We start from the raw sequence: 20,531 nt of genomic DNA, 5'->3' as shown, positions 1-20,531 counted from the left end.
AGGATTGGACAGAAAGACACAGAGAGAGAGAACAGTCAGCCAATCAGATGAGCCAGAAGCTTGTTGTGATCATGTGTTTGAGTTAATGTGAAGACGACTGTTGTTGTTGTTGTGTTGATGTCTGCAGGAAATAAAGCTGGATTACAGCTGACAGCCTTACAAGATGTATAGAGACAGTGGTCCTCATCATCAAACTGTCACACCATCTAATCTGATCTCAAAGTGTTTGTTCTCTCATTTCAACACTAAACTATTGATCAGTTCATCTTTGTCAGAGCACTAAGATCAGTCTGACTGCAGCCTGCAAATCACTGGCTCTGATTTCACACAAGCATCGTTACGTTTAGTAACCATGTGGTCTTTATACAGACCAGAACCTCTGCTGAAGTCCAGGAATCACAGCAGCTGTTTAGCTGAGAGCTCTGACTGATTGTCATGTGATGATTTAACAGCAGGACACATCTTCAAATCCCACAGAGACTCTGTAGCTTTAAACTTTGATAAGAGTTGACATGTATCAGCAGTAAATCCATCAGTAAACTGATGAGTGAATGTCTCTGTTTCTGCAGTAATGATGTGTTCATGACTCTCAGCACTTTATTTCCTCTGTGTACATGAGTGAAATCTGCAGAGGAAACACACTTGATAGTAAAAGTGTGTGCAGGTGTGTGAGCTTGGAGCTCAGTGTGTTCACTCCAACACGTTAACATGAGAGCTGAAAGGAAGCAAGCTACGCTGCACAGCTGTTCCACTTCTGGTCTGAACAGGACTGAAGTCCCTGCTGCTCTTTTTACTGGATGTGCTGCATCACTGACTGACAGCTGATGAAGTGAGTCTCACTAAACACTAATTTATCTCCTCTGTTCTTTGTTCTTCTCTCATCAGATGGGATTGGTCTTTGTCAGAGTCCATGAGTGTTGAGAGAGGATCAGCTGGATCCTGATGATCCATCTGGAGTCTGGATCTGGATTTTGTCGTCTTCACTTAAGTCTCTTAACTGACTACAAACTGAACAGTTATCTCTGAATTTAGCTGAAGTCAGCACTTTACAGATTTGTTCTACATGAGCTGTTTGATGCAGAAAAGATTAAAACAGGTGTTATAAGTCAGACTGTGAGCCTGGGCTCAAATTTATCAAGCATCTCAGAATCACACTGAGAGTTAACAAGGACTAAAACTAATGAATGAAGCAGAAGAGAATTGACTGTGACTTTCAGCAGGAGAAGGATTACTGCTGGGAGAGAGTGAGACGTGGCTGTTTTACCAGTCAGAGCAGCAAAGTAGAAATAATGATGACGTGTTGTAGTTTTCTCACAGTCTCAGCTGGAAACATTAAACAGTTTTAATTTGGTATATTATGTGTGTATTAATTAAGTGTACAAGCAGGTTACTTACCAAGGTTATGTAATAAAACTGGTGCTAAAATTCATTATAAGATGATATTTACGAACAAATCAAACTTAATCACTTCTTAAAACTCATTTTTATCCACTGATCTACCAATTATTTTTGTTTTATATGCTGTTCGTGTTAAATTTGAATCTTGTGTCTGTTTTTCTGGTTTATTTTCTTGCTGTTTGCTTGTGTTTGTTTTGTATAAAGCGTTCTGTAACGTTGGTTTTAAGAAGTTTTATCCATTTCTCTTATTTGTTCTTGGTTAAAAAAAAATATTGTCAGGTTAAGCTGCCAAATATGACACAAAAAGACAGAAAATGGAGGAGAAAAAAAAGGTGACTTTAACAACTAACAGCATCCTGTACGGCTTCAGAGGTTAAAACCTGATCCGGATCTGCTCACACTCAAACACAAAGACTATTTTAAGAGCCACACACTCAACTCTGAGAGCTGTCCTGTCTAGTATTAATTCATCTGTGTATAAAATGACTTCAGTGTTTCAACAACTGCTGTTCAAAAAAACTCATTAATACAGGCAGGATTTTTATAAATGATTTAATGTATTGCTTTTTTAGCATTTTATTGTCAAATGTATATTCTCTCTCTCTCTTATTGTTGTATTTACTTGTAATGCACATGAAATTTCAAAGCAACACTAAAAATATTATTTTACTAAACGATTCATGACTTATTCACTAAAACTGAAACATATAATAATTGACCACATGATGGCGCTATTGGTCCCACATTAATATGTTAAACATTTCCACACGGGGCAGTAAACACTTGAGCACTTTTATTTCATTGAGATTTGCTTTAAGACATTCCTCCCAAAGACTTTTCATATTACATTTTAATGCTTGATAAAATAATGTCAGAGGGAACATGGTGCATATTGTAAGCATAATACATTGTATGCATAAACATTTCCTTGTTTTATACATATAAAATAAGAAAACGCATTCTACCATTTGTTTTCATTGTTGTCATAAAAATAAGCTAAAACAATCATACATTTACAGAATCAGTATCTTCGTCTCTTCACCACCACGCCTTTTCTCCTCCCCTTCCAGTCTCATCATCATCATCATCATCATCTGCCTCCACCTGCACCTCCTCTCTTCCTCACACACCTCCCCTTCCGTCTCTGGCTGTCAGATGAGAAGAACCTCGGCTTCTCCTCGGTGCTCCTCCTGCTGCACGGCGGCTCTTCCTCCCTCAGCCAGGCCGCTGTAGGGCACCGCAGGGCGGGGAAGCAGCGTCTCAGGACGGGGTGGCGGTGGAGCAGATCTCTGGAGCTCTGGAGCTCCGGCAGCGTCCTCCTCTCTCATGCTGCGTGCAGAGGACCCGCAGACAGATGCACGGAAATAACCACCGGCTGTTTTCCTTGATGCATCATTTCTGCACTGAGCGAAGCTGCAGAGAAATAAACTCCAGGAGCAGATTTATTCCAGTTTGAGGCGCAGAAGAGGAGCCGGATTTCTCACCATGTTTCTGTTCTTGTGTCTGACATGGACACAGCTGCTGATCACAGGTAAGCGTCTGTTGTCTGTATGCTGCTTTTAACCGGACATACTATTAATCGATGAATTAGCATGATCATTTTGGTTATCAATTAGTCCTGTAAAGGATTAATCTTGTAAAATTACTAAACATTGTGTTGCAGCTCCTCAAAATGCGAGTATTTGCCTGCTTGTAGCCTAAAAACCTGTTTTTATTAGATGTAAAATGTAGGCATAAAAAAAACCTGTAACTTGTTAGGATAATAAATCAAATGAAAATGCACGTTTTATTTTATTGGTGAATCCTTAAAAAAATTTGTAGCAGTATTTTAGAGAATACTTCACCTTAAAATCCTCACAACAGAAGCCCAAATTATCTACAGTAGTATTATAGGAATATAATAACACTGTGAAATAGCTCTTTGGAAATGTGAATATTATGGAGAAGTAAGATTGTAACAGATCATTTACAGGGAATTTAATATATTCTGTAATCCCCAATACCAATGCATCAACCTTATGAGTGTTGAGGTGTTTCTACATGAGGCTGATGGGTGGATCAGTGTTCTCAAACTGACACAGGGGGAATTTGTGTTGACATATTAACCTTTTTAAAGGCTCAACCAGGAGGTGCCTTCATGTTGGATGTGGAAAAAAACAACAAAACCAAAACCAGACAAACAGATTCAGTAAACATATACTCCTTAATTGTGTTGCCTTTAGGAGTAGATGATATTGCAAAAATATCATCATGGTTTATCCAGGCAGGATCACGATTCACAATATTATCATGTTTATTTTTCATGTTGGTTTACTATTTAAGTTACTGAACAGTGCTCAAGATTAAAAAAACCAAACAAACACACAAGAAATCACATAATGACAGAAATGAGTCTTAGGTTAGAGACTCACAAAAAAAAAAAAAGAAACTTCCAACCACTGAAAGACTCACATAAAATTACATTATAACACAAATAACTAAAAAGTAAAAAGTAGTAACAGTCTATTTGGACAGTAAAACAGTAAAACCAAACTCATTTCACATCTGTTCTGTTGTGTAGAAGCGTTGATAATTCGCCCAACACAGCACACCAACATCATGCTAGCTAGCACCATGATAGAAGACTGCACAGCAGGTGGGCTTCCAAACAGGACATTAAAGCTGCTGTAGAGTTTACCACCAAACTGGAGATGAGGTGCGAGGCTCCATGTTGGTGCTGTTAGCCGTTAGCTTCCTGCTAGCAGACTGAACTGATACAATGTGACTGTAGAACGATCCTAAAGATCTCTGTAAAGGCAGATCATGGAGACATTTTAATTGTTCATGGTCTAATATCGTCATATTGCACACCCCTACCTAAATGTTAATAATTTGGTGCATGTTTTACGTGCTGAGTCAGCCAGCGACCGGGAATCGAGTTAAAGAAAACATAGAAAAATAGTTTCTAACCAGCTCTGCATAGACGGAGTTGTGTTGGCTGTTAACATTAATATTTACAAAGGTTTCTCTGCTTATCTGACCTAAAGGCCTTTGTTGAAAAGTCCGACAGGTGATGCTGAAGGAACGAAGATAGCAGAGCAGTACAAGCTAGAGTTATGTTGTAGTTCGTCTTCTAGAACGGCTCCAGCAGTTTTTAATATGATGACCTTTCTGAGAGGACACGGCAGCATTAAACAACTTAAACCAACTCTGAGGTGAAGAAAATGACTCTGTGTTCAGTCTGTCTCACCTCAACAACGCTGCAGCTGCTCAGTGTGTTGGACAGTGATGTCTTTCCCTGAGACATCTATCATTTTCCAACCCAGTTTAAATTAAACCGCGCCCACTTCCATTTGACGAAACCATAGACTGTATATATAATGGACGTAACAGCCGTGACGTCACCCATTGGTTTGTGGTCTTTTGATAGAATGCAGTTCTAAGTTACTTCCGCGTTGGCCTCATTGCAGAGGACCGGAGCTCCCCGACTGGACGAAACCCTTGACTTTCTTTTCAGACCAGAATGCAGACGAGCTAAACCAAAAATAGTTGCAATTTTCTGTTTAGAAAGTCACTTTATTAAGATTTAGTATTTTTTCAGGAGATAAAGTAACTATGTAGATTACCAATATGTTGTCAGTTTGTCAAAATAACGCCTGTTTGTAAATGTAAAGCAACATTTCAGACATGTGAAAGGTCGGGTGACCAGCTGTTCACCAGCTCTATAGAAATATGAATGTATTATTTTACTAAGCGTCCTCTCGTTCTCAGACGTTTACCCTTGACTCCAACTTGCTAAGTCGTCAACACACCCACCAGACTGTAGTGGGACAAAAATCATCTCGACTCAAAGCTCCACTAACTGTTGTCTCCTAAAAAATAATCTTATTGACAGAGAGATTAATGTAGACTTGTATTAGGGCTGGGCGATATAGATAAAGTCAAATATCACAATATTTTAGACCTCTATCGATATCAAAACAATATTGTAAGGATGACTATTGTTGATTTCACAAAATATTTCCACAGTGAGTTTTTGATAATAATCATCAGTTTCCAATTTCCATGATGTTTTGGGTATAAACAGTAAAGACAACAGATATACTTCTATTAGATTTTCGCAGCTTTTTTGTAGTGAAATACGTTTCTGTAAGTATTGGTGGCATTCAAACTTGTGTAAGTGTTGAACATAGTTATTAAGTCCACCATGACTAGTTAGCAGCTATTACGTTAGCCAGATCTACATTTGGGCGTCAAACAGGAAGATGCTCCTCATCCTCCATAATGTGTTCATTCAACTTCATGCAAAACTTCTACAGATTCTGGGCGCCATCAAGGAAGAGCGTCCTGTTGCCATCAGTCCTTAACCGACCAATCAGCATACATTAGCACAATGTTAGCACTTTTTGGGCGAAACCGTCTCCCCTGTAAGAAAAACAAATCCATTTAGCCTCATTCATTCACGTCCATTGAGCACTACCTCAGAGCGCCCACTGCAATGGCATTAAATGAAGTGAACAGGCTCTCAGTAGAAAGGTTCTGGTCATATCTGATCTCAGATCTCATCTCAGCTACAGCACAGTCTGAAGAGACGCAATGCATTTTGGGACGGTTCGTTACATCAAAGATTTTGTCATATGGAAGTGGACGAGCTTTAATCTAAACTGGGTTGGAAGAGCGATAGTCGCTTCCTGGAGCTAACGGAGCAGCAGAAAATATGACTATTTGTACGAACTTGCTCACAGCCAATCAATGCAGGTTTTCTTGGATTTAATGTGACATCATGTGATTGGCCTACTGCCACAGCAGCTACAACCCGTCTGTGATTTTATACAATATTCTATTCACATGATGGGTATTGAATGAACTACTTAATTGGTATCAGTATTAATTTAAGGGTGCTTAGATTGGTCCTGGCCGTAGCGGCACACCACATTTCCTGCCCATTTGGTTAAAATGTTGTTCATCTGCATTATAAAACCTAGCTAATGAGCCTTAATTAACTGTAAATCTGGTGTCAGGTGATAATTTTCTGTTCATCAGAACGAGCTAATTTGTTTTAGATAAGACGATGTCAATTCATACATTATAACTGACACTAGCCACTTAACTTAACGCTCTAATGATTCCTCTTCAGTATCCATATCTAACAAAATCTGGGAGATGACTTGAGAAATTACCAATGCAAAAGATAACAAAACATGTTTAACCCTTTCATACTGTTCAGGGTCAAATATGACCCATTTTTACATCTGAGAGCAGTAAATATACTTTACTACTTAATTTTGATGACTTCCACTAATGTGACTTAGAATATACAAAGAAGAAAATATTTAATTTTTTAAATAACATTTTTGTATATATATTTATCCCTAATTTCAAAAAATCATCATTCAAAAATGTTCACATTTAATATGCGTTTTTTTCTCCTCTTTAATATAACATCGGACCATAAATGTTCTTTTTTTTTCCTAAAAACTAAAAATATAAACTTTTTCTGCTCTCTGAAAGCTTCATTTAGGATTGATCTGTGACTGAAGAGCTCTTCAGGAATGATTTTATGGTTCAGAAGTTTGTTATGGAGATTAATTCTGAGGAGATAATGTCAGAATATGAACAGTATGTGAGGGTTAAAAGGGGAAAAGGAGCGAGGTCAAAAAACTGACTAACCCCCCCCCCCCCTCTACGGGTGTTGTGTTTATTAAAACTATAGAGGCAGACAGTCGGAGTGTGTGTGGTGTCTCCCCATAGAGTTACCGGGTCAGCCCTCTCCAGCTCCACCTGTGATTGGCTGGCAGCTCCCGTAGAGGCGAGGCAGGGCTGACCCTCCATCCAGTCAGAGCACGGCTCAGCTCAGCATCATGCATAGCAACCAAGATGCTGTCGTTAGGGAGAAAAGATGTCAGAGAGAAGCTGTGTCAGCTCCCTAGATGCATCTGTGTTTTTCTTACATTAAACTCAGAGCTTATTAAACTGATGCTTCTCATCATCGCAGCTGCAGCGTCCAACCAGACTTAAAGGACAAGGTCACACTTTTTCCCAGTTTGATCCCAGTTTGATCTCAAATCATGCACATGAATCACAAGTAAATATCGGTAAATCATTATAGTGAGTGATACAATAAGCATAAGAATTACTTTATAAAAAAGGATGTAAGTCTTATGCAAATTTGAGCTTCCTTTAATAGAAAAGGGATCATATTAGCTTCAGATCGACTTTTAAATCCATGTTTCCACAGAAGGAGGACTGTGGGTTTAGTCCTCCATCACTTCCATTGTAAACATTATGAAGGATCTTCTAATGGTCAGTATGAACAGGAGGAATCATTACAGCAAGAAACACAGCTTCATGTTCATTTGGAAAATCTGACTGTTAAAAAATGTTGAACTGTCATTTAAGCTCCTTCACAAAGAAGCCTAAAAAACTTCTATTTCTAAAGCAAGAAGTTGTTTTTACATAGTATATTTATATTTATATATTTTTATATTTCATGATTTCTGTCCGTGTTTATCGACTTGCGTAGCTTACTTCTGGCAAAGGGACACTCAAGAAAAACATGCTTTCCAGACAGGCTGGTAGACAGAAGTCAGATATTTATATTCTGTCTTCCTTTTGGGTTATTTTTTAATTTTTTAAACTTTTGCCAGAACAAACAGTAGACTGGAGCAGCTGCCTGGATGAACAGTCTGTCGAACTGGCACTTCTAGACGTCAGCTCTACATCAGGTTCGCTAGTCATGCAGACAGTTTGATTTGACTCTAAGACCTCAGTCTGATAAGGTGAGCTGCACCTGCTGCATCTTTAGTCAGGCAGTCAAAAGGTTTCTCTGTGATGTTGGAGCTTGTGTTTGTTCCTTTCAGAGCGTTGCATTTTGGCCATGCTTTATAACAGAGTTTTCATTCTCTAATGTTGGGCATACACTGGAAATTGAGCGAGCTTTTAACCTCAAATTGGCCTCAAATAATCTTCAAATTGGGCGACAATGTCTGCCAGATTGGGTACAGTTTGACATTCAGTTTGATGGAGTTACAACCCTGATTCATTTCAATTTGATGGATTTCTTGTAGGTCAGAGTCTAGTTGGCAGTGTGCGGTTTGAACAGTATTTTACTCGTTGTTGACTGAGGCTTGGCCTTTGTGTGTGTGTGTGTGTGTGTGTGTGTGTGTGTGTGTGTGTGTGTGTGTGTGTGTGTGTGTGTGTGTGTGTGTGTGTGTGTGTGTGTGTGTGTGTGTGTGTGTGTTAATAAAGTGTATTTTGGCTGTCAAGTTCAGGGTGATTTATAATTTCCTGTTGTAGGTTATTGCTAAAACTATTTGTCCATTAATTGGTTTAGTCAATCAACAGGAAGTTAATCAGCAACAAATATTCATACTTTAACAATTAGTCAATTGATCGATTAGTAGATTGACAAAAAACAACACTAATTCAGACATTTTTAAAGCAAAAAGTCAAACATTCCCTGGTTCCAGGTTTTTGAATGTCAGGATTTTCTGTTTTGCTTCAACATCCTGATGAACAGTCCGTTATATACAGTATCTGAAGGTCTAAACTAAGGCATCATTGTGGGGAATCGTACATGGAACATCTCACAGAATTTAGACAATTGACAGATTAATCGACAATTTCAAAAAAAAGTTGGTAGTTGTTTCCGTATCTCATTTATGAATCAAAAATATCAGTCGTTCACTGATCTGTATTTTATATCTGTTTGAATTGATTATCTTTAGTGTTTGGACTGTTTTTAACCAGAATTTCTCAATTTCTGGACCTTTTTACAAACTGAATGGTTGATTTAAAAATAGATTATTGAATCATAGTTCTGCCACAGCATCATGAAGGTATCACTCATCTTTTGCCCATATTGTGAGTCATTATAAATTCATATATGAAGCAAATTCCTGTCTCTAAGATGTACTGGGAGTCATTTATAGAAATAAATCAGAGAACACCAACCTTGTTTTCTACCTCAGTGTACCTCCGTATAGAAATGAAAATGTCAGCTGTAAGAAATGTATAAAAATATCCGTCAGCTTGTCTTTTCAATTCAACGTGACGGTTGAATAACAGCTGGAAACGAGCCCATCGGATAACTCTGGTTTATTTTAGGTAATGTTTATAATTTGCACTGTCTCTGTCAAATATGCTAGGTTATAAATCATTTGTTGAACAAATATATATATATGTATTTAATCAGTTATAGATTGTTTCGATAATAGTTAGTAGTTTCAGCCTAAAGTAAAACAATGAAGAAATATTTGTATAATAAAATAAATCTCTGCAGGCAAGAGCTGCATTTAGATTTCAATCACTGAAGTTTTAAGGCTGCAACTACAACGATTATTTTCATTATCAATTAATTGTTCACTGTGTTCGTCCTGAGTGGAGACTGCAGAAGCGAGTGGCGCCACTTATATGGATTAAAGGTAAATAACTCTGTCCTCAAACATAATGGCAGTCTGTGTTTTTACAGTAGCTTAGCGCCCGCTCTCCTATCCCAACCATAGAGTGTATTTAAAATGGACGTAACATCCGTGACGTCACCCATTGGTTTGTGGACTGCTGCTCGGAGGCCAATAGTATCGGATCTGAGCAGCGCCATCTTGAAAATTTCCGCTGCATGGATTCTACTTATATGGGCATCAGGAGGAGCATGAGGCGCCCTCCTGAACCTGTGAACCAATCAACCTGTCAATCACGACGTAGCCACGCTCTAATGCATACCCTGCTTTATCGTCACATATAAAATCAGGGAGGCCAAAATGTCCCAAATGAACATCATACTGCATTGAAGAAGGCTTTAAACTAGCGATTGAGACCATAAATACATTTTGAAAATGTTTACTGAGGTTAGAAATCAAGTGAGAAGTTGGTGAATTCTCCATTGACTTGTATAGAGACGGAAGTCCTTTTGACACCAAAACGGTCGCCCCCTGGTGGCCTTTTGATAGAATGCAGTTTTAAGTTACTTCCGTGTTGGCCTCATTTCAGAGGACCAGAACTCCCCGCCTGATCCCCTTTTGCATTATTATGCTATTATAATATCATTATATCAGTGGTATAAAATGATCTTCAAATGACAATAATATCGCGATTATTTCTAAGACAATATATCGTCCGACAAAAGTAGTTATGGTGCCGAGGCCTATATGATGAGTTCTATCTTGAATACGAATCTGTGTGTGTGTGTGTATCCATCAGCATCTTTGAGACTGATGGGAGACTGTTTATGAGCTTCTTTTTGTGACTTCCAGCTTGCAGTAACTGGTATTTGCTGGAAACGGAGCAGTCTGGGCTCAGGTCCAGCTGCTGACTTACTCCTTCAGGTTCTGGTCTGTATATTTGTTAAATGGACGAGTTAATCTCAGGTCCTTCAGCTCTCAGTATCAACGTCAGCAGCCGTGAATGAGAAGCAAAACGCTGCCAGAAGGATAAAAGCAGTTTGCTCAGTTCCTCCCAGGATAAATAAAGACTCAGAATGAATTATGCAGTGTTCACATTCATCATGGCTGGGTGAGTTGAGTCGATGTGTGTGTGTGTGTGTGTGTGTGTGTGTGGGGGGGGGGGGTTCCTCTGAGCCTGCACACTGATAAAAGCTCTTCGTCCTGACTGGAGACGCTGTGACAGCAGAGAGAGAGACAGATGGGATCTCCTGCTCTCATCTCTGTCCCTGCTGTCTCTCTCTGGGAGTCCTGCTGGAGGACCACTTATTCAGAGATGAGAGGAATGTAGGCATGAAAAGGAAAAGAGTAAAACAGTCTTCGTTTCCTCAGATATTTCAAAGGAAGTCTGAATTGACTTGTTAGCTAAACCTCCCCCTCCGAAAATGGTCAAAATGAACTGTTTCGTCCATCAGATGTCAGAAATTTGTGAGAAATACTCAATATATAGTTTTTCACAGTCCAAGGTGACGTCTTCAAATGTCTTATTAACTGTCCAAACCCAAAAAAAGATCAGTTTATCGTGTATGTGTTCGAGAAGCTTGAACCAGCAAATGTTTTGATTGACAGAAAGTTAATCAGAATCTTCTTTTGATAATTTAATTGTTAAAAAAACAAAACACCAAATATTCACTCAGTACAGCTTCTCAAATATGAGAATTTGAAGCTTTTCTACATGATAGTAAACTGAATATGTTTAGATTTTAGACTGATTGGAAAAAACAAGATATTTGAAGAAGTCATGCTGAGATTTAATAGGATTTTATAGACAAAATATTGAGTCAGTTCATTGAGAAAACAGTCAGCAGATTAATCAATAATGAAAGTAATCAGTAGTTGCTGCTTTAGATGGAGTCAAATATGAAAATATAAATAAATCAATAAACAAACAAAGATTTCTTTCTCTTCTCAGAATCGTCCTCTGGTGATCTTGAGCTGCGTCTCTTCCCTTCACGTCGCTCCAGTCGCCTCCCTCAGCCGGACCTGACCTACCAGTACGATGTGGAGAACCCATCAGAGCCCCACATCCTCCACCATCACCACCACCACCATCATCCTGATCATCCTGATCATCCTCACCACCGTCCTCATCATCAGCACCCTGCCAAGGTAGCCAAAGTGATGCCAGCTGCACTCTTAAAGTCTCGGTTTCGTCAGGAGGCCGGCGGCCAACGAACCCTCAACCTGCTGGCTCGGCCGGAGCACGAGGTGCAGCCGGAGCACAAGGTGCAGCCGGAGCACGAGGTGCAGCCGGAGCACGCCGTGGTGTCTGCACGCCATCTGGTTACCGTGGTGAGTAATCTGCTCCATGACCGGGTGACAAAGGGGACATGAGAAGTAAAGATGTGCATGAGCCCCTTTTCTCATAGTCGACTAACCGATTATTCGCTGCATGCCGACATTCTCAAGAGCTAAATAGATAATGCTTAAAAAAAATAACTTTCAATGTTCATAACAAACAAGCTTTGCATGTTTGCTTTATTTCCATCACCAGACAAACAGGACCAGTGTAATATTTGATATGTTAGGCTGTGCACGACATTTAGGACATTTCTGGAAGGCGTTGTGAGTGAACACTGTTATGATTGTTTGATGAATGAGGGTCAGAGGTCAGAGGTCAGAGGTCAGAGCAAACTAACAGTAAGTGAATGATGGATGACGATGCGACTGGTCTGTATCCACAGCGCTGGAGGAGAGATGCTGCACTCTCTGTTGCTATGGCAACACTGATCATGAGTGTGTCTGTGAGAGAGAGAGAGAGACACACAGAGAGAGGTTGCATAACATTTAGATAAACAGCAGTGACCTTCAGAGTGACATTGAGGCAGAAAAAGAGAGAAAGGTTTTTACTGGTTGAAAGACAAAGAGGAGACAGAGAGAGACTTGATTTTACCCATTTTTACTGAACAGCACCCAGATTCTTAACCCTCCTGTTGTCCTCTGGTCAAGGAAGGACAGGAGGGAGGGAGGAAAGGAGTAAGGAGGGATGGAAGGAGGGAGTAAGGAGGAAAAGAGGAAGGAAGTAAAGAGAGAAGTAAGGGAGGAAGGAGGGAAGGAAGGAAGGAAGGAAGGAAAGGAGTAAGGAGGAAAAGAGGAAGGACGTAAGGAGAGAAGTAAGGGAGGAAGGAAAGAAGGAAGGAAGGAAGGAAAGAAAGAAAGAAAGGAGGAAGGAAGGAAGGAAGGAAAGGCGTAAGGAGGGAGGGAGGAAGGAAGGAAAGAAAGGAGTAAGGAGGGAGGAAGGAAGGAAGGAAAGAAAGGAGGGAGGAAGGAAGGAAAGAAAGAAGTATGGAAGGAGGAGGGAACAAAGAAAGAGGGAAGGAGGGGAAGAACGAAGGAAATATTAAAGAAAGAGGAAGGAAGGAAGGAAAGAAGGAACAGTCAAAAGAGATGAGGATTAAAGAAGACCTATCGCACATGTAAATGTATATTCTGGAGTCTCTACTGGAATTTATTTGCATGATTTCCAGTTAAAAACTCCTTATGTATCTTCTACTGGTCCTTTATGCAGCCGCTCAGTTCAGCCTCTGACTATTAACAGGCTGTAACCTTTAATATAAAACAGTAAACTATATTATTTTCTTAATTAGTCATAAGCACCATTGTTACATCAGACTAAAGTGTAGAAAAGTGTTTCACATTAGCAGACGAGTATTTATAGGAGAAATATAGCAGATTATTAATTAAATCCCACGTTTACACACGTCAGCTGTGAAGTCTCATCGCCAACGCTCCCACAGTCCTCTGCCAAAGTAGTCTGAGCTATCGTCACCACAGATGCATTGTGGGAGTGGAACCAAACGCAAACGGAGCTGAGTTCAGTTTCAGTGAGTAGAGTCAGTCGAGATATCAGGAAACCATCTTCACAGCAGTCAGGATCCAGGATATAGGTCACACACACACACACACACACACACACACACACACACACACACACACACACACACACACACACACACACACACACGGTAGGAGTCTGATGAAATATTCATTATAAAACTAAATTTGTACTTCAGTAAATAATGTATTCCAAAGAAAAATACTCAAATTCAGTTCAACATACAAAGTCTCATAGTTACCGTTGATGCATGATGTTGGAGTTGAATCGTTTTCTGTCATTTCTTTGAGGAAGATAATGTCAAAATGATCCAATTCCATCTTCTTAAATGTGAATATTTTCTGGTTCCTTTAGTCCTCTTTCACAGTAAACTGAATATCTTTCTGTTATGGATAAAACGAGACACTTATGACGTCATCTTGGGCTTCAGGAAACAATGATCAAGATTGTTTTTACCATTTCAGACATTATATTGACTAAACAACTAATCCACTAATCAATAAAATAATTGACACATTTGTTAATAAGGAATATATTTGTATACACAAGGTTGTCGTGCTGAGTATACGTTTTTCTTTTGGTAGGTTTCTATTCTGTAGTTCTTTGGTAAATGCTTTAAAGATTAGTGATTACTCCACATTGAAGCTGCAACGATTGATTGATGTTATCTGAAATCAGTTTCTCCAAGATTTATCATAGTAACCATAACAAACACTGTCACAACCCTCCAACAGCACCAAGTTAGATATCAGAGTTTACGAGGTGCACCTGAACGCAACATGAATTGCCCGAATCACAGATCCAACACAGATTTGTTCTGGTTGTATTTCCTGCTGTAGTTGGATGTATTGAACATATGAAAAGGTGAAAAGCAGAGGAGGAAGATGAAACTAAGAGCCTCTGTTTCCATCATCCACTTATCAATCAGGTGTCTGATGGCTATTTATCTGCTATTTATATACCTAACCACCATGAAACAATCAGTTTATTTCTCTCATTCTCTCTACCGCTGCTCCCTCTCCTCACTCGACCACCGCTGTGCTCGCTCTCTCTCAGCTTGCTCACGCTATCTCTCTCTTTTTTGGCTGGGAAGAAAAAATGGCAAGGTTTTATCCACTTGGAATAATAGGTGTACTGGATATGGTCCATGCCACACTGAGTCCATCTGGTACCACAAGCACAGACACACACATACTTCAAAGAGAAACAAAACCGTGCCCCGCTATTGCATCACGCGTAATGATGCATCACAGAAGCCAAAATAGCCCCAAAGGCATAGTCTGAAGCAATGAATGCTGGGAACAGATAAAGCCTGCTGCTGTGAGAAAGCAGAGACGAAGGTTCGGGACTGTAACAGTCCAGCGAGGAGCAGAAGAGGCACAGTATGGGGGGGATGAAGGGCTGCAACGAAAGCCTACTGCTGTGAGGAAGCAAAGATGAAGGTTACACATTGTAACAGAACAGCGAGGAGCAGAGTAGGGAGAAAAAATAGTTCTCCATGCATCAACGAGCAGGAGAGAGTGCTCATAGCTGAGTCCTCCCTGATATCCATCACTCTGATAGGACACAGTACGGAGGGAGTCATAGAAAAGTGGCAGATATCCTGCTGAGAAAAAACAAATGAAAGAACAGGGGGAAGACCGAGAAGACACAATGCAAATGTCTTCCACTGTCATTCCTCAGTGCAAAGCTGTGGAGGAAGCACTGTGATGCCCTCGGGGGGGATCCAGCCCAGAGCAGAGAGATGCCTGTGAAACCGCCTCATGCAGCCAGTGTGACAGACGCTGTGCAGACAGAGCAAGCTCCTGACATTGTTCTCTGTAATGCACAAACAAATATTGGGGTTGGCACTAAGCAGACCAGTGCACGCACCGGGCAGAAGGGTTGAGACATGGCCTCCTCATCCTAAGATTCTTGAGGAGCACCAAAGAACCACTCCAGAGTTATCGCTCTCAAATTTGAACGAGCTAATGATACGAACTCTATTTGCCAGCTTCAGAGACAAAAGCAGAGTGGCTTTTGCTCACAGGGATTTAAACAGAACCTGATGCAAAGATTCAACGAGGGGTTTTAACCTGTATGCATAAAACCAGAGAACGTGACACTGATTGGTGTTTCTGGATGCCTGTGAGGAAGCGTTTCAGCAGAGGATAAACACTTAGCCATCGTCGACAGTATGAGATAGCAGAAGCAAACGTTTTAATCGTGCTGAAGGCTAAATTCTTGTCCACTAGCAGTTTAGGAATGAGACCACGTGAAACAGGATACAACTTCGTCATGGAGAAGGCTCGCAGTGCGATCTTGTTGGCCACCGGTGACGCTGTGGAAAGCACATTGATGAGCCCGGTTTGACAGGCAGGGAGCTGGTTGGTCATGGCAGGAAAACGTGGCTAAACGGGATCTTGTCTGTCTGGAAGTGTCTTATTGCTCTGCTGGTACTGTGAGTGAGAAGTCCATCTATTACCAGTAGGGAGGTTGAAACAGGGAAATGGACCTTCCATTGTGTGCACCAAAGAGTCACTGCTATGCTCGGACTCGCCCGTTAGACAGAGATGAATCTAAGGGAGACCCAGATGATCCATTGATGCAGCGGGTGGAGTTGTCCAACTCTCACCTGTCAAATGGGTCCTTCATATCCAGATCTTCATCAACTCAATCCAAGTCCTGTACATCCATTCATCCATTTTCTGCAGCTTATCCGGGGCCGGGTCGTAGAGGCATCAGGCTGATAAAAAAGAAACCTAGACCTCCTAGCTGTATTTTTTTAATGTTATATTTTTGCTTACAGGAACATATAGTAAGATGTCACAGTAAAGCAGTAACACTACACACACTGAAACAAATGCATTTATTGTGTGTAAGTGGATATTTTGATTTTGGGATCCAGATTTTTTTACTCTCTCCACTCTTTCCTCTCTCTCTCTCTCTCTCTCTCTCTTTCTCTCTCTCTCTCTCTCTCTCTCTCTCTCTCTCTCTCTCTCTCTCTCTCTCTCTCTCTCTCTCTCTCTCTCTCTCTCTCTTTCTCTCTCTCTCTCTCTCCCTTTCTGCTTTTATCAATGAGAAACTGCTGTGAGGCTTAGCGCTGCCTTACGTAACACTATTCTGTGTTAATTGACTTCCTGTGTGTGTGTGTGTGTGTGTGTGTGTGTGTGTGTGTGTGGTCACATGACCTGTCCCTGCAGGCGGGTGCTGTGCCATCACATCACTATGGCGACCCACGTCACTAATGGATGCAGAGAAAGAGGTTTAGTGACAGAACAGAGCCAGAAAGCACAAAAGGAAATATATATATATATATTTTTTCTGTAAATACACATGAAGAAATATTTAATAATCTATGTTTCGCTACAATTTTTAAATATAATATTTATATATCTGCATATTTTACTCACCTATTAATGAAAATCTGTTGAACACCTTCTGTAATTATGTAAAAAAAAAAAAAAAAAAGGATATCGATCTTATTTTTTATTATTAATCTATCAGTATATGTTGTAGAAAAAAAATTTAATTTTATTGTGATAAAGTCTAAATGTCAGATGAAGAGACAGGAAGTAAAACAGCCTGTTAATAGACAGAGGCTGAACTGAGCTTCTGCATAAAGGACCAGTAGAAGATAAATAAGGAGTTTTTTATTCCAGTAGAGACTATTAGAGAGTATTAATATAAAGCTGGAGATCTTTAAATATGAGCCATTACTTTTGTGCTTTGTTTGGTCTTCTATGATCGATCTTACTATTTTATGACATTTTAATCGAATCAAAACATTAAATTATTAATTGACAAACCACTTTTTTTTTTCTTTTTTACATTTTACATTATATTTTAAAAAGTCGACTTCAAGCAAGTTTAATATTATTTTATTTCATGTATTCGATAAAATATAGTTTTATATCTGTATATTTATGTATATATTATATTTACATTATGATGGAAGCTGAGAGAGAAAGAGGCTGTGTGAGTCCCAGATGGTACCCAGTCACCTCCCATCTCTGCATCACATCACATGCCTGCAAGACATAACTGTGTGTGTGTGTGTGTGTGTGTGTGTCTCCTCTTCTTCTTCTTCTTCTTCTTCTTCTTCTTCTTCTTCTTCTTCTTCTTCTTCTTCTTCTTCTTCTTCTTCTTCTTCTTCTTCTTCTTCTTCTTCTTCTTCTTCTTCTTCTTCTTCTTCTTCTTCTTCTTCTTCTTCTTCTTCTTCTTCTTCTTCTTCTTCTTCTTCTTCTTCTTCTTCTTCTTCTTCTTCTTCTTCTTCTTCTTCTTCTTCTTCTTCTTCTTCGTCTCGGCTGCTTCAGTCTCTTCATGCACAGTGCCATTCACCTGCTGAGGGAGGAAACCTTCTCTGAGTTTAACACGTGTACCTATGAGCACGATTTGTGACATCACAGCTAGTTTTGAGCCAATCGTGGTCCAGCGTGCAACCTTCACAGGTGTGATGTGAGAACTTAAACCCTCCAGGTCACAAATATTTGACTATTCAGTCTTGAAATGTAACGAGAGAGACTGAGCAGATGTTATTTTAAGGATTTAAAAAAGGTAATTAAACATTTTGTGGGAAAAAAAACATATTAGGCCACATTATTATTCAAACTGGAGTATTTAAAAAACATATTAAAACATGACTGGACGACAACTTTAACCGAGCAATATCAGATCTGAGCAGGTTCAGATTTAAATCTCAGTGTTAGTAAGCCTGTGTGTGTGTGTGTGTGTGTGTGTGTGTGTGTGTGTGTGTGTGTGTGTGTGTGTGTGTGTGTTTAAACTATTAAATTATGCATGGCGACGGTGTGTGTTACGTCTGCAGATGGGGGCAAAGTTTGACGCCACTTCCAACCCACAGACAGAAACATGACTCATCAGGACTCGGCTCATTTCACTTTTAATGATTTCTGCTGCTGCTGCTTGTGTTTCTGTGTTTAATCCACAGTATACAGTGGTACCATTAGATAGTTTGGATGTGTAACCATGTCATTTTGAATATTATAGAAAGTATATGTGATAATAACTGTGATTTTAATTTGGTAGAATTCACTACAAGTCAGTTCTTAAAAATAAAACTATGAAAGAAATCAGAATAAGCAGGTCTGATTACAGCCACTCTGCTCTGAACTGGAGTTTTTTTTTCTCAAAGGAAGCAACACAAGCATGAATAATCTAACCTCACGTCAACCCACTCATTCAGTGTGTGTGTGTGTGTGTGTGTGTGCGTGTGTGAGCTCATTCAGCTGAATGTTGCACGTGCTGCTCACGTTTTCCCTTTCAGCGCTGTGAAAAGGAGCTGCACTATTAAACTTTTTTTTAAACACTGCAAAAAATTAGAGAAAAGAAATTGTTGTTTTGCATGAAATAATTTACAATATAATTTACAAAGCCTGAACACTCAAAAGCAACTAAAAACACACATACACACACACACACACACACAAATATAAAAATATATATATATTTCTATCTTTTAAATGTTGGTGTCGGTCACACTGAAAATATTTCCAGCTGTTCACTGCAAAGAGTTCATGATAAATAAATAAAGCAGAGTAACAACACAGTGAAAATCATTTAAATGAATCAATATCACATCTTTATAAGCAGCGTGTGTTACAGTCCAATGCCAAACCAGCTTCTACCACTTCACTGGACCAATGCCAAACCAGCTTCTACCACTTCACTGGACCAATGCCAAACCAGCTTCTACCACTTCACTGGTCCAATGCCAAACCAGGTTCTACCACTTCACTGGTCCAATGCCAAACTAGCTTCTACCACTTCACTGGTCCAATGCCAAACCAGCTTCTACCACTTCACTGGTCCAATGCCAAACCAGCTTCTACCACTTCACTGGTCCAATGCCAAACCAGGTTCTACCACTTCACTGGTCCAATGCCAAACCAGGTTCTACCACTTCACTGGTCCAATGCCAAACTAGCTTCTACCACTTCACTGGACCAATGCCAAACCAGCTTCTACCACTTCACTGGTCCAATGCCAAACTAGCTTCTACCACTTCACTACCTAATGCCTCCTCAAATCAGCTGTGGAGGGAACTTCTAATGAAAGGGGACGACCTCGCTGTGTCACTGGACCAAGGAAGCAGACGTCACCATGGCGACAGATAGATGCTATGTTACACTTATGAGCTGATCTCGTTTTTTATTATTATTATTAATGTGTGTGTGTGTGTGTGTGTGTGTGTGTGTGTGTGTGTGTGTGTGTGTGTGTGTGTGTGTGTGTGTGTGTGTGTGTGTGTGTGTGTGTGTGTGTGTGTGTAGCGAACAGTTCATTTTTTTAGAGCGTTTTCTATGAAAGGAGGAAAAAACCTAATGATTATTATTAATATGGAATAAGTTTGATTCAGTTAAAAGCTTTTAAACTAAAATTCAAAGAAAAAAAATACTAATTTTCTAATATTTTGTTGTTTTTTTTCTCTACTCTCGCCTCCTCATCCTCTCTCTGATACCTTATTGGTCCAAATTGGATTCCCCCTCTACTGCCCCGAGGGCTAACAGCTAATTAGTGGCTATTACTGTGTGTGTGTGTGTGTGTGTGTGTGTGTGTGTGTGTGTGTGTGTGTGTGTGTGTGTGTGTGTGTGTGTGTGTGTGTGTGTGTGTGTGTGTGTGTGTGTGTGTGTGTGTGTGTGTTGGACAGAAATAGCACCTGATCCTGACAGGAAGAGCAGCGGGATAATGGCATTACCTGGGTGACAGCCAATCAGGTGGCAGTTTGAGCTCCGTCCCCCTCTAAGCCAACCAGAGATCAAAGCATGGCGAGATCAGGAAATGAAGCGCAAAAAAGTGTGTGTGTGTGTGTGTGTGTGTTCATTCAGTGAAAAGCTTCCTGTGGTCGACAGTGAGGATCAACAATGTGTGTATGTTCTCTTGGTAAG

The 20,531-nt window shown here is 40.0% G+C and overlaps 1 protein-coding gene across 6 annotated transcripts in view; it reads left to right on the top strand.

Moving 5' to 3' along the window:
* The window catches only part of ptprr (protein tyrosine phosphatase receptor type R), a 76,287-nt gene that overhangs the window by 34,547 nt on the left and 21,209 nt on the right, over positions 1-20,531 (top strand). For 4 of the 6 annotated variants that reach the window (XM_062443447.1, XM_062443446.1, XM_062443444.1 and 1 more), the window contains exon 11: positions 886-2,343. In XM_062443447.1, coding sequence (XP_062299431.1) covers positions 886-943 — 58 coding nt within the window. In that variant the 3' untranslated portion in view covers positions 944-2,343. Of the gene's footprint in view, positions 1-885; positions 2,344-2,468; positions 2,930-11,727; positions 12,108-20,531 lie in introns of those variants that run through there. The other 2 variants (XM_062443448.1, XR_009927836.1) reach the window with 2 other exon arrangements.

The sequence above is a fragment of the Scomber scombrus genome, chromosome 22, assembly GCF_963691925.1.
Source record: "Scomber scombrus chromosome 22, fScoSco1.1, whole genome shotgun sequence".
Lineage (NCBI taxonomy): Eukaryota > Metazoa > Chordata > Actinopteri > Scombriformes > Scombridae > Scomber > Scomber scombrus.
This window is presented reverse-complemented; position numbering and strand designations above follow the sequence as displayed.